This window comes from Haliotis rufescens, unplaced genomic scaffold (assembly GCF_023055435.1).
Source record: "Haliotis rufescens isolate VD_foot unplaced genomic scaffold, xgHalRufe1.0.p SCAF_54, whole genome shotgun sequence".
Classification (NCBI taxonomy): Eukaryota; Metazoa; Mollusca; class Gastropoda; order Lepetellida; family Haliotidae; genus Haliotis; species Haliotis rufescens.
This window is the reverse complement of record NW_025964268.1, coordinates 189696-203432: the sequence shown is the minus strand read 5'-3', so window position 1 is coordinate 203432 and position 13737 is coordinate 189696. Positions and strand designations below refer to the sequence as shown.

General features: G+C 42.0%; 1 protein-coding gene across 1 annotated transcript; it reads right to left on the bottom strand.

Annotated features, from left to right (window-relative positions):
* Nucleotides 1–3344: 3344 nt before the first annotated feature.
* Nucleotides 3345–10347, bottom strand: LOC124138486. The gene is made up of 8 exons (XM_046505155.2): nt 10196–10347; nt 9379–9402; nt 8648–8752; nt 7720–7820; nt 6725–6830; nt 5686–5856; nt 4658–4818; nt 3345–3541 (listed from the first exon to the last, which is right to left on the bottom strand). The coding sequence occupies exons 1-8, from the start codon at nt 10317–10319 to the stop codon at nt 3443–3445; spliced, it is 891 nt and encodes a 296-aa protein (XP_046361111.1). The 5' UTR covers nt 10320–10347; the 3' UTR covers nt 3345–3442.
* Between the last annotated feature and the right edge of the window lie 3390 nt (nt 10348–13737).

The window sequence follows — 13737 nt, the reverse complement described above, 5'->3', positions numbered from 1 at the left end:
CAAGAAGTTTCATGTGTTTCAAGAGTCATAATAAAACAAATTGGAAATAGGCGGAAAGTTTTTTTGAGAGAAGTGGTTAATATGGCCCTATACTGGATTACATAATGTAATAGTAGTTAAATTAGGTCAGATTATTTTCATTTATTTGGTTTCTCTTTATAACATAGATCTAAACAACAAGATCTGTTAACCACCACTTAACTTTAAAATTTTATTAACCTCTCACTGTTATTGAACAATGATCAAATATGGAAGAACAGGAGAGTTGGTGAGTGATTGTTCCTCAAAACCACATCATCAATGTTGCCAGTTTTCATGGCATAACTGGAAGTGTTATAATTTATGATGAACAAATAAAGTAATTTTACATCCTACAAAAGTGACCCTTTGCCAAACATATTCAGGGACTGTTGTAGTACATCAATCAGGGATATCACATCGGATTTGGCCTTTCCCTGAGCTTGCACGATTGCATTTTGATGCTTTTCTTCAGACAGTCGCCTCTGACGCAGTTGTTGGGCATTTGCATGGACTGCCTGCATTGATGTTTCCAATTCCTCTTGTCGTTTTTTAGCAGCTTCTTCTAATTTCTTGAAGTCATGACCTTTATGTTCCAGAACTGTGCAAGACATGCAACACAGTGTTTCATCAGTAGCACAAAAGAACTCCAACTGGTGTTTTGGGTGATGAGTGCAGAAATGACCCTTGCCAAATGTGTTCAGGGGCTGTTGTAGTATATCAACCAGGGAAATGATTGGATGGTCGTGTGTCAGTCGATGACGTTTGTGTACGTATGTGCAATCCTTACAGAGATATACAGAACACTCCTGACACCTTGACTCCGATGTACTTCCCTCGGGGCAGTCTGTGCAAGGAACATTCCCTTCGTTTTTGATCTGGACAAAATCTTCGCTCAGACAGGATCCATGGGCAATGTGTCAGCCTTCCAGGCTGGGGCTTTGTGAAGCTGGCGACACAGAGGGTATGTGATCTGGGCATTTCCATCCTTCGTAAGCAGCTGTTGAAGACACTGTGTACAAAAGGCAGGAAGGCAGGGATGGAGGAGACGAAGACATCGGTCTGTCTTTTTGAAATGTTCCACACACAGGGCACTCTAGGAATGTGTCTTTGAGCGCGCTCATGTCCACCTTCGCCTGCTGTTCAGACATTCTGACATAAAGACTCTGAGTCAATGTCACTGACTTAACCATTCCATTTTTTTGGGAACACAATGGCACACTATCTACTTGATGACATCCAACAAAAAGATCCGTTTTTATACAAGAACTGGTTCTAAAAGTGTTTCAAGTATTTGGAACTTTGTGTTGACAGTTTCTAGGAAATGGTCATGGCACATCTCTATATTTTGTCTCACATAACGGTCAATGAAACATAGTTTGTCGTAGTGTAAAACAAAATCTAGATAAGCATAGATAAACATATACTGATAGAAGATATACCCGAGGCCTAGGTTTGATCAGTTGATTTAAATCGGTTCGAAATTAATTCATTTGACATTCCCACCGTGCAGTATCGAAAGATGACATAGCAGAATGAGATAACACGGAATTCGACTGGTAGACAGATAAACAAAGATCCTTTCCATTGTATGTTTCTATAAATATGTTCAACTGTCAGCAATACCTTAACGAGAATTGATGCCGCCATTATTATTATGTGAGCTCTAATATTTAGTGCGAATACGGTCAGGTCAACTTGAGCACATGTATTATACCAAAAGTTCATTGCACTGGTAGACACAGAGGAAAATGCGCTCATCGATTTCATTGGTCCTACGTGGACTCTATTTTTTAGCATGAGACACCCACTGCAACTGACAAAACTAGAGAAATGTGCAGGGTGAAGCACAGACATGGGTGGCCACATAGCCAGTCTCGGAACCTTTGCATATGACTGATGACGTCTGTCTGAAGATGCGTGTTACCCAGTCCAAGACTGGAGAGATATTTAAGATAGATAGTACAGTTTGATTTCGCCAAGGAAGGTGATTTGACGGTCTCGTTGAGCGGTTGCTTTTCAGCCGGACTGGATTCTGGATATCCTCCCAACAAAAGCAACAGTTTGCCAAAACACGCTACTAGTAACGTTATAATAGAGATAACGTCATTAACACTACTGCTGGTCTCTAGCGGTCTCTTCAGCTGTTATGTGTTTTCTTAATAACAATTTAAACAGCAAACCACCACTGTGTGAACTCCTACCTCAAGCCCAACAACTATTATGAAACATGCTAGCGGTTTCGCGAACATCTGGTGTTATCACTCACTTTCAGTGATCCATTCATATAATTTTCACATCTATAACTTTGCCTTTTACACCCAATGTAATCTGCTTCGGGGGATAATCGGGACTATTAATTTTCTGGCACTGACGATATTATAAAAAGTCTCCAGAAACCAATTCTAGTCGTAAGAGGCGACTTAATGGTCAGTATCTGTGTCTGGTTCATTGAGTGTCAACGGCTTGGGACGAAGACCGTCATATCAATCACTTGGCTGTCTGGCGCGATGATTTACAGGCCGCTTCCATATAGTTGAATTTGCTGAGAACGGCGTTAAAAAAATATCATGCTCATACAGTTTGTAAACCATGACGGGGGATTTAACCTTTTTATATTTAGCAGAAAGTACGTATGTTATCTGATATCGAGTAGGGCGGTGGGGTTGCCTCAGTGGTATAAGCGTTCGCTCGTCACGCTGAAAACACGGTTTCGATTCCCACCATAGGTACAATGTGTGAAGCCCATTTCTGGTATCCCCCGCCGTGAATATTGATAAAAGCGGCGTAAAGCCATACTCAATCACTCACTCACTCACTCACTCACTCACTCGCTGATATCGAGCAACATTTGTCCAAGTGTCAAGACTGCTGTCAGATTGTGTTGTGTAACGTGATAGTTACGTGAACAAGTGAAACTAGTGAATCGAGGTCCAATGTGGATTCCTCTCAATGCTGGCCGTGAGAGAGTTGAGTCGAATAAAACAGTTGAGTCCAACCCAGATTCACTTCAGGACAGAGTGGTGGATAATTATGCAATAGAAGTGAGTGAGTGAGTGAGTGAGGTTGGTTTTACGCTGCTTTTAGCAATATTCTACCAATATCACGGCGGTGGACACCAGAAATTGGCTTCACAGATTGTACCAATGTCGGGAATCGAACCCGGGGCTTCAGTGTGATGAGCGAACGCTTTAACTACTAGGCTACCCGACCGCCCCTATGCAACAGAATGCAGGTGGGGGTGTTGAGTGGAATTCAAGTATTTTGATTTATCGAGAGACGATTCTAATTTTCCTTAGCACATTGTAAATCAAGGCAACCTTATATTTATTGTATACCATACCAAACACCTTTATTGCTGAACGTGTACAATGTGTGCCTGAGAAAAAGGTTTTCCTTGGCCACGTGATACGTTGTTGACCAATCAACATGTGTCCAGCTCCGGGCGGCTTGTAAGATAGATGTGCATGGTTGAGAGACGCCCCTCCTTGCTCAGACAGTCGGGTACTGGGTTCAAGAAGGCCTGGCGTACAAAGAATGATGTCAGATATCGCAGTAGTTGATATGTTAACGTTAGAATTACACTGAAACATTCATGGTAGGTGCAATTGAACACGCATCTGTTGCACTGGCATTGAAATAAATAATATAACTTGTCCATGTTGTCTCGAAGGGTAACATAGTTACATGAACTATCACAGAGGGCACTTCAAGCCACGTCACCCGAGGAACCGGAGGATAACGAATATATCAAACCACACAGCTAATTATGTTTGTCTTATGCATGCATGCTTTGGTCCGAATGGGTAAGAGTACCACAGATAGACACTTATCCACTTTGTCCATTTTTCACATTCATAGAAAAATAGCAGACGACAGAAAACAAACTACGAGTTATTCCCCCTAGGTCTATCCAGAATGGCGTCTTCCATCATTAATTCGAGACACAAAGTTGCGGTTGGTATGTTGCAAATGTAATACCAAGAGTTCGTCAATGCGAACGGTGAACATCAGAAATGTGAGCGTGGTACATTGGAAATAATAGAATGAGCAATTAGAATGTGACATTCATGTGTAAGGTTCTGCTGAACCTATCATAAATATATATCTCATGGAGAGTTGGAATTAAACGTACTTACTGGTATTTAACTACATTGTCAGTTAATTTGTTCTGAGTCCATAATCAAAGCTTGTTTCATGTCAGATTAACCCAAATAATTTATTATACGATGTGCAAAAACAAGCTCATGAAAGAGACTGACATTGTATTTAAATTATTGAATATATTCAGCCAATGATACGTTAAACTTCTCAGTCATCCACACACGGGCATGCGCACTAACACAACAGCTATTATCAAACAGGAATTATAATACCATATATATACTTTACTGTGCTTTTATATATACACACACACACACACACACACACACACACACACACACACATATATATATATATATATGTCCGTTATTTAGTTATGGCCTGATGAGACTCGTACGTGGTACGAGTTGAAAGCGCTAGCCTTTTAAAACTGTGTTCAATCTTACTCCACTTATTTAATTATTAATATATATATACTGACTAATATTATCATAAGCAAAGCGAAAGAGAATCATTATATGCGTGTAAAACGAACCCCAAATGACAGCAATGGTGGATGTTCGAAGCGAGTGGAAGACAGGTCGGCGTTGAAAGCCCATCCGAAAGCGTTCAGTTTTCCGCCATTGTAGAGTAGGAATACAGGGTAGAACTCATCACAGCTCATGTCCTTCCGTATGTTGTACCAATAGTGCACCCCTTCAACGCGTTGGAAAAAAACAACACTTTTTTAAACTCTTGTTGACAAGTTCATAATTACGGTAATTGTGTCTGCAAACAACTGTAACAATAATGGATGATTATGGTGTAAATTTACGCTGATATACCTTTGCAACAAAATTACCCTCTCGACAGTGTGAGGTTGGTCCCGATATATGACCGCTTCGCCCAAACGCAACGGTCCCCCAACAGTAGTGTGTGCCTGCACGTGAAGTCATAGACTGTGACGCGTGATCCGATTTCCATGATTGTAATCTGTCTCGCTGTTGTCTCTGTCAAGTTTGTTTGCTTGTTTCTTGTTAAACGCCGCATCCAGCAATATTCCAGCTATATGACGGCCGTCTGTAAATATTCCAGCTGTACCAGACAATCCAGTTACTGACATCATGAGCACCGATCCACGCAACTCGGATACGATGACATCAACCACGTCAGCGAGTGGCTACCCGATCCTGTTAGTCGCCTTTTACGGCAAGCATGGGTTGCTGAAGACCTATTCGACCCCGAATCTTCACGGGTCGTCTCTATCAAGTAAAGGTATTTGTATTGTACCCCTGTGTCGCATGTTATGTGGGTTTGAAGACCATACAACAGGAACAGTTCCAATGTAAGTCTGATACAGCCAAATTATCAGGGGTGCAAATCAGCCAAATAGAAGAGAGCTTGAACACATGTTGATCAATCAGTTTTTCAACTTAATTTTAGCACATGTGTTAAAAAAGCGTTTTGTTTTTCCTTTTTTAAGCCCATAGGATAAATGATGAAAGGTCGTCGAAGCGCGCTGTCCCTGTACCCTTGTTTCATAACAGTACAATGAAGTAACGACTCTAGTGTTGCCCCACTCACCCATGGTAGGGAAGCAATGACCCTTGGTCCACATTGTCTTCTGCACGTCGGTCTCCTTGTGGGGTATCTTCAGTATCTGGGAGGGGGTGGTGCCATTCTGGATAAAGAGGTCAGTTCCGGTACCCTCCGAGTTAAACAAATTGCTGGTCCTGCCCTTGCTGCAGATTGTGCCTGAAACCATAGCAACCACAAGCGTTTTCAGGTTTTTTTTCGAAAGAAGGGGGTGTGATCAAAACTTAACATAAATATGCGTTTGCTATTCGTCAAATGTTTATTGTACACATTTCACCATATAATTAAAGTGCCATCGGCGGTAGGAACCAGCATATGAAGTTTAAACTTCATTGGTAAATTGTGAGGAAATTATGACGGATGACTCGTGCTTTTTTGTATTTTCAAATATGGCCACAGGCAGTCATATGTGATTTCTGATCAAGTTGCTTTGAACAAATTTAGTTCTTCGAGTACAAGGTCACCATCTCACGCACCAAGTTTCAGGCCTTTGGCCCTTTGAGCTATTGACAAAAACATTTTTGATTTTTTTTCTTTTCAATCAAATATTGAAATTTCAATTGTGATGCATTGAACAAGCTAGAACCACCAAACAGTAACAAACATCCCCTCAAAATGACATGCATCCATGCACCACAACAGTATTTCAGGCTAATGCTGGAAAATAGCCCAAAGTGACGCAGATCGTAGGTATTTTTCAACCAACAGAAGCATAGGCATTGATCTACTGAGCGTCTACTCGCATTTTTATAAAAGTGCTTTAATATAGGCTAGTGGGCACGCTTGTCCCGGGAAGATGAACAATCACAGGATCATAAGAGGCGTACTGGAATTCAACCCCACGGCACCCGAATCCTGATAGTCGTGGGGCACATATCCGACACTGATGTCTGCATGACGTCTACAATGTCGCAAGGCGCAGCATCATTATTACAAGTGTGCTTCGTACGGGGTTCAACAACCGTTTTTGAACCATTTGAATAACAAATATAGGCTGTTTGTAGAAGAACTAGCCGGATGTACTGACTTGGATCCACGAAGTAGGCTGTGATGTATTGTTTCCCGTCGGACATGACAAAAGGGTGGTTCTTCAGAGGAGCGTGGGGGTAGCCGTTCTGAAGTGTTGCAGGGAACTACAACAGAAGGTGACGAGCATCAATACTGTGATAAGCCACTTGATTCTGTACTCACAAATGCAAGTGAGTGAGTGAGTGAGTTGGGTTTAACGCCACTTTTAACAGTATTCCAGTTATATCGCGGCGTGTCAGCTTAATGTAGGAGGAAAGCCCGAAGTGATGCCGGTCTCAGACGTTTACCACTTCGGTAAAACCCACGAGCACGGGTATGGTGCTGACCAACCTAGAAACATAATCGGGGCGAACCGGGATTCGAACCCACAATCATAGGTTTCTGACGTGCCCAAGGGACGCAACTCTGCACAGCGACTGGGCCACCCGTGTGCAAGGAATATGGTTGTCTAACTGATGATGAATGATGAGCTCAGCCTTGTTCCACTCTAGAAATACCATGCATATCATTACTCTAACAATCAGTTCTTTGACGGTTTAGTTTTGATATATTCCAAAGCGAATGAAAACTGTAGTTTTAGAAGAAACGAAGTGATTTTGGCAAAGCATCAAGACATGGATGCAGTGATATACGAGGGGAGAATCCCAGCACAATGTTACGTTAAAAACATTCTCCTTTCAAATTTCGTGAAAGCACTTCGCTATATAAGTGCAATAATCTTGAACGCGACGTTAATCCCCATTTCACGTAACTTCATTAAACGCTCTTTGCAAGAACCAAATGCACCCGGACGCGACGTAAAATACCCAGTTCACCTCATCATGTCAAATTTCAGAGTTTATCTAAGATTGATTTAGATATTGTTGGAAACAGGTAAGAAAATAATTTTCTGAAAGAGAAGACTCCTAGAACTGTATATAATATACTCATAGGGCAGTATGCTGTACACTGTATGCTCATATGCTCATAGAGCTATGATATATGATAACTCACCCCTGCCTGGATCCCGGCTATGTAGCCGTTGACGTCATACAACAGCACGACGGCGGTGTCGCCCGACAACACATAACGCTTGCCGGCGAAGTTTGATTTGGCTGTGCAGGAGATACAACGTGTATTTATAAATATGTCTAAATGTCACATTAACATATTCACATTCCAACACATATTTTGAGCATGTATGTTCTGTCGTAAAATTACCAATACATGGCTTTCACATACTGACGCACACAGAAGACATAACTCCTGGAAGGAATAAGAACACGCGTATGTGATGCTTGCCTAGTTTATTATAATAATTGCAGAAGCGAGGTTTTTAGTCCTGGCTTTAGCAGACGCATTACTCATCATTAACTCAAATGTGTGTTTCTTTTTTGCACTTAAGCACACATTGTGGGCCTTTAAACAAATTTCTAAAAACGACAACCATGTGGCCGTAGTCTTAAATAATTTACTCTGGGCGATACATGAATATCGCGTATCGGATGATTTAACTAAAATTTACTGAATGTATTGGCAATATCTCACGTCATCTTATGACTCCATTATGACATGTGTCGGGTTTTCAGGTACTGTATCGTGTATCACATAGTGTATCTCATTGTGTATCGCAGTGTGTATCCCACAGTGTATCAGGGGCGGTCGAGTAGCCTGGTGGTTAAAGCGGTCGCGCGTCACGGCGAAACCCCGGTTCGATTCCCGACATGGGTACAATTTTTTGAGGCCCATTTGTGGTGTCCTCCGCCGTGATATTTCTGGATGTAATGATTAAAGCGGCGTAAAACCATACTCACTCACTCACTCACTCATAGTGTATCCCATCATGTATCGCATCGCGTGACACATCGCTTATCCCATCTCCTATGGTATCGTGTATCACATCTAAATAAAAGTGTATCGGCTCATCTCAAGCAGGTCGTACCTCCACAGTCTGAGATCATGGTGAACCCTGCCCGCTTGGCGTCAGACTCCGTCCTGGGGAGGCTGCTGAAGGCCCGGGAGCTGAAGATGTTGGCGTCCCACGTCACTGAGGAAGGAGATAGCAACAGGGGAACCTGAGATACAGCCATTCTAAAAAGGCATCCATCATATCAACTTTCAAAACAAAACATCCTTGTCTCAACCTCTTGGGCCCGATTTCAGCTAACATTCCTATTTCATGGAGTGGATATTCACATTCATATTCATATTAAAGTTCGCAAGGTACTTATTTTCTTAAAACGTCTTTTTTGTTGTTTACCGCGACGCTCAGCAATATTACAGTTATATAAAGGCGGCCTGTAAATAATCGAGTCTGGTCCAGACAAAGCTGTGATCCACGCCTCGATGTACAATGACACGCAATGCTAAATTACCTGACCACGCGATTCATTAAGTCGCCTCTTACGACAACCATGGGTTGCTGGGGACCAATCGGTTCTGAAACGGAATGTTTTTAAGTCGCCCTTTTCAAAAAGGCGGATCACCGATATTCACACTTTCGTCACCTACAAGATGACTTGTACCGGAATGACGCGTCAATATCAAAACAAAACAGAAATACGGTGTTTCCTGTCTCAAATATGTCGATTAAAATGTAATTATTTATCAATTGTGACCTGAACTGCTCGTTTCGTTTACAACAAATATTAATATGAATATTATATTTCTAACCTTTAAGACCATTCCAGTTGCTGGCTGAAACAAAGAAGTAATGAAGATTATAAGCTAAGGACAGTTTAGTTTGTTGCGTGCGGTCAAGCATGGTGACTGGAGGCCTATTCTGATAAGTGAGTGAGCGAGATTGATTTTACGCCGCTTTTAGCAATATTCCAGCAATATCACGGCGGGGGACACCAGAAATGGGCTTAACGCATTGTACCCATGTCGGGAATCGAACCCGGGTCTTCGGCGTGACGAGCGAACGCTTTAACCACTAGGCTACCCGACAGCCCCTTATTCTGATAAGAAATCCCCAAAGGGGGAATCCGTGGCATATGATATTAACCATCACTGATATGAATACTTGTAGGTGAACACTATTTAGGATATGATTGATAATATCAGGATTTAAACATCTGTGAGTGTGACGTCATATCGGCTTCACATGCCTACATTATCGAGAACCCTCCTTTTATTTAATGTACAATTGACAGAATTTTATTTAAACACATGGGAAAAACTTTGCAAAAACATTTCTTAACGGGGTTCGAACCCGCGTCATAATAGGCATCATCTCACCACTGCGCTTCTTATTCACGAACCAACAGTTACACTACGTCCTCTTTAACAAAACTTAGTGAAACATTTATATACCAATACAGTATGACAACATAATGTATATCGGATTTATATCCGATTTGGCATATTAAGGGTAAAGACAAGATTCGAACTAAGACAAAAAACAACGACGTAGCAACACAATAAACTCCTACCTACATTTGCATATTTATATCTTATGAAATGATGGGAATAACATTGAAAGACTTACTTCCGAAATCGAACAGGAATGCCTGTGAAACACCAATAAGGAGACCGAAAATACATGCGCGTATCATGGCTGCTGAACACGGGACTGAATTCAACAGTTGGCCACCTTTCCGTAATAGCGACATGTGGCTTTCAATCTTATCTATTTCTAAACAGGTCTTATAACGTTATTTACACCCATTATCCGAAGTCACTGGGGTCAGGGAGAGCTATTTAAATTAGACCCGAGGTTCTGTATTGCTATCTTATAATGTGGCGAGAAAGGACAGGCTGTGCCCATTACTTAACAGTGACGTCTGATGATCACAGTTCAGGGAGTGTGGAAGTGACTTTGGTTTAACGCCGCTTTTAGCAATATTCCAGCAATATCACGGCGGTGGACACCTGAAAAAGGCTTTTCACATTGTACCCATGTCGGGAATCGAACCCGGGTCTTCGACATGACGAGCGAACACTTTAACCACTAGGCTACCCGCCCGCCCGGATCAGAGGTCAGAACGGGTCCTATAAAAAATATGATGATGAAAAGTGATCATTGCATACGTTTTGTTATCGCACACATTCTATTGAATCTATTCCCAAACCAGTGGAATATTGTCACAGGCTACACGATCAGAGCTGCACAGTAATGGCATGTGTGGATTTCCTTGCATGTTCCCTTATATACGAATTTCCTTAAAATGTTAGACAGAACCTCGGTCACTTGACTAAAAAAGTGTTTCGTAGAACTTGCAAAAACAGAAGCAGCCCCTTCATCACAATTTTCAGAAGGCCTCAGAAATGATCACATACCACAGGGTTTGATGGGTTCATTTTCTAGGACACTTTTTTAGGTTTCTTATACAACATGTTCTAAAGATAAAAACATGTACTGACTGACTTATGCCGGTTCATAGTACTAGCCTATTGAGACACCATGCCACTGTTTAACATGGATACCCCAGTCAGTCACAGTATACTGACTCCGCGTACTATATATTAACGTCTTTTGGATCGAACCAACGACCTTCTATTTATGAACCTCCATCAGTGAGTGATGACACCAGGTGTTCGCAAAAAGGTGACATATTCTGACGCGAGAACAAAAAGTACAAGTCAAAGGTTTGGTCACTAACGTGTCAATTTTGGACATGACCTCCACATGTATTCCCTAAAACTTTTAAAAAGCCTCATTAAGTCTTTGATTGTTGAATGTTTAAAGTCTAACTAAGTTATTCGAAGTGTTGATGCCATCACTTCTGGCTAGGGGAAAACACAAGTCTCATGCAGTGTGCTACCTTCATAAAAATAAAGTTAACCCGTGCTGGCCGTAAAGGGCGACTGTGCTTGTCGAAGAGGCGACTAACGAGATCGGGTGGTCAGGCTCACTGACTTGGTTGATGCATGTCATCGTATCCAAATGGCGTGGTGTGATGCTCATGATGTTAATCACTGGATTGTCTGGTCCATTCTGGTTTATTATTCAAATCTTATGGCCATTACTTGCATAAGACATATCTTAAGTGCAATACAAGCGATAAAAACCTTTCCATATACATACGAAAGTGTCGATTGTACGATTCCGACTATATTAAGAGCATGTGTTTATGCATCTTCTCGAGGAAAGAGAGTTAACTGGCTATAAAAGTCCAGTTTCCACCCTTGCCGAACTAGACTGGTATTATGGAGTAACATTTTGGCTGGACTAACGAGTCTATGCATAGCCCAATTAAAATCGTGCAACGAAATCGAAATCAGGTTCGTACACTGTCGTGCAGATTTCGGTCGATTGCAGGATTAGCAAAGGTGAAATGGGGTTTAACGTCGCGTCCAAGATTATTGCACTTATAAAGCGACGTGCATGCACGTGTGTGTGTGGCTGCTTGTACTAGTCCGGACTGATGCCGATTTATAGTGCTAGCTCACTGAGATACCATGCCGCAGTTTCACATGAATACCCCACTCAGACACAGTATACTGACTCCGAGCCTACCAGTCCCTGCTTTGGCCCCTTAAAGCCGAGCGCCAGACAGGGTAACAAAAAGTACCATCTTTTAACGTCTTTTGGTATGACTCGGTCGGGGATCGAACCCCGGAAATTCCGCTCTCAGGGCGGACGCTCTACCACAGGACCACGGAGGCGGTCTTGATTTGCAAAGCATGTGCACCGCCAACTCGTCAGCAGATATTTTCCAAATCTTTTCATGTTTTTAATCAAGGTGCTCACGTGATTTGATGCATTTTGCGATGTAAGACCCGTTTTATCACAATATAGATCTTGATTATCGATCAGATCGTCCTGACCGGGCGCAACCATTTTGTGTGAAGCGAACGCAAGTGATCCAAGAAGTGGAATCAAATTGGTCCATAGGAGTGGCTCAGAGGGGACATAACTGGTAAGAGCCACTGGTGGCGCTACAATCGAGTCCAGTAATTCCAGCCTATTTCGGCAAGTGTGGAAACAGGACTTTTATAGCCAGTTAACTCTCTTGCCTCGGGAAGATGGTGTTTATGAATCACTATCAAATAGTGAGGATGTACAGGTCTTCACGAAAAGGTGAGTATATCCTGCCCTACCAGTGGCATCCGTCACATGCAAAGGCTAGTCAATTGTTCACATGAACAAACGCGGGACCATATAGTACATGTCAAACATACCTGAACAAATCACCTTCACAGTAGCCATGACCCTTCCAGGGCCCCGTTCCACAAAGCCATCGTAACGCTGAGGTGATTGCAACTCCCATACTTTAACACTGGCTTACGCCAGTTGTAGCGCTAAGATACTTTTGTGGACGGTGCCCTGGTCACTTCCCTATCCCAAGGGTGACGTGACCAAGCTTCATAAGCTTAGTGTAAATCACAAGTTATTGTTCTAACAGATGTTTCTGCAAGCTATGACCGCGACCCTATATATGATCAAGGTGTGAAATAATTCCCGGATATATATACGATATCCCTGGGATGTCCAAGCACTGTCAACTTTCCCTCATGTCCAGCAGCTCCAGCCTTTCGTGTTTACATTTCACAATTTTAAAGATGCAATCGAGCAACTCATCCCACAAAGATTTCAAAGAAAATCATTCGACTCTTGCTCAACAGTTGTTTGATCAGGGTTACAACATTAAAGGTTTGAAAACTTTGTATGGTAGCATGTGGAGGACATTTACAAAGTTGACGCATCAGTGAAAACACTTAAGTCTGAAGCAATTCCCTGCCTTTCACCCACTTGACCTGCCTTTGCATGTGTTTGTAATTGATGCCACCCACTGGGCAGGATATGTACACCTTTTCACAAAACATTTGGTAGGCTTGCAAGAAACCTGATCATGGATTGGAATCCCAGTTGGACATGAAATGTTTTAGGTTTGTCAGCACCATACCCATTAAGACCTACATCATAGGCCTTTCTGTCACACATCAAGTTCAAAGCATTGTTAAACTACATTCACTCACTCACGAAGTTTGATATTGCCTTAAAATGAAAGCATGTTTATGTGGTCAATATGTCAAGAGTCTCAACATCCATTTACTGTTCACTGTTGTCAAAAACTACAACAAACA

What these genes read in the sequence shown, in the direction of transcription:
- LOC124138486 (XM_046505155.2), bottom strand. Translation starts at nt 10,319, where the DNA reads ATGTCGCTATTACGGAAAGGTGGCCAACTGTTGAATTCAGTCCCGTGT. An exon ending in ATTCCTGTTCGATTTCGGAA is followed by an intron (nt 9,403 to 10,195) that starts GTAAGTCTTTCA and finishes TCTTTGTTTCAG; the next exon opens with CCAGCAACTGGAATGGTCTT. An exon ending in AGCCTACTTCGTGGATCCAA is followed by an intron (nt 5,857 to 6,724) that starts GTCAGTACATCC and finishes CTATGGTTTCAG; the next exon opens with GCACAATCTGCAGCAAGGGC.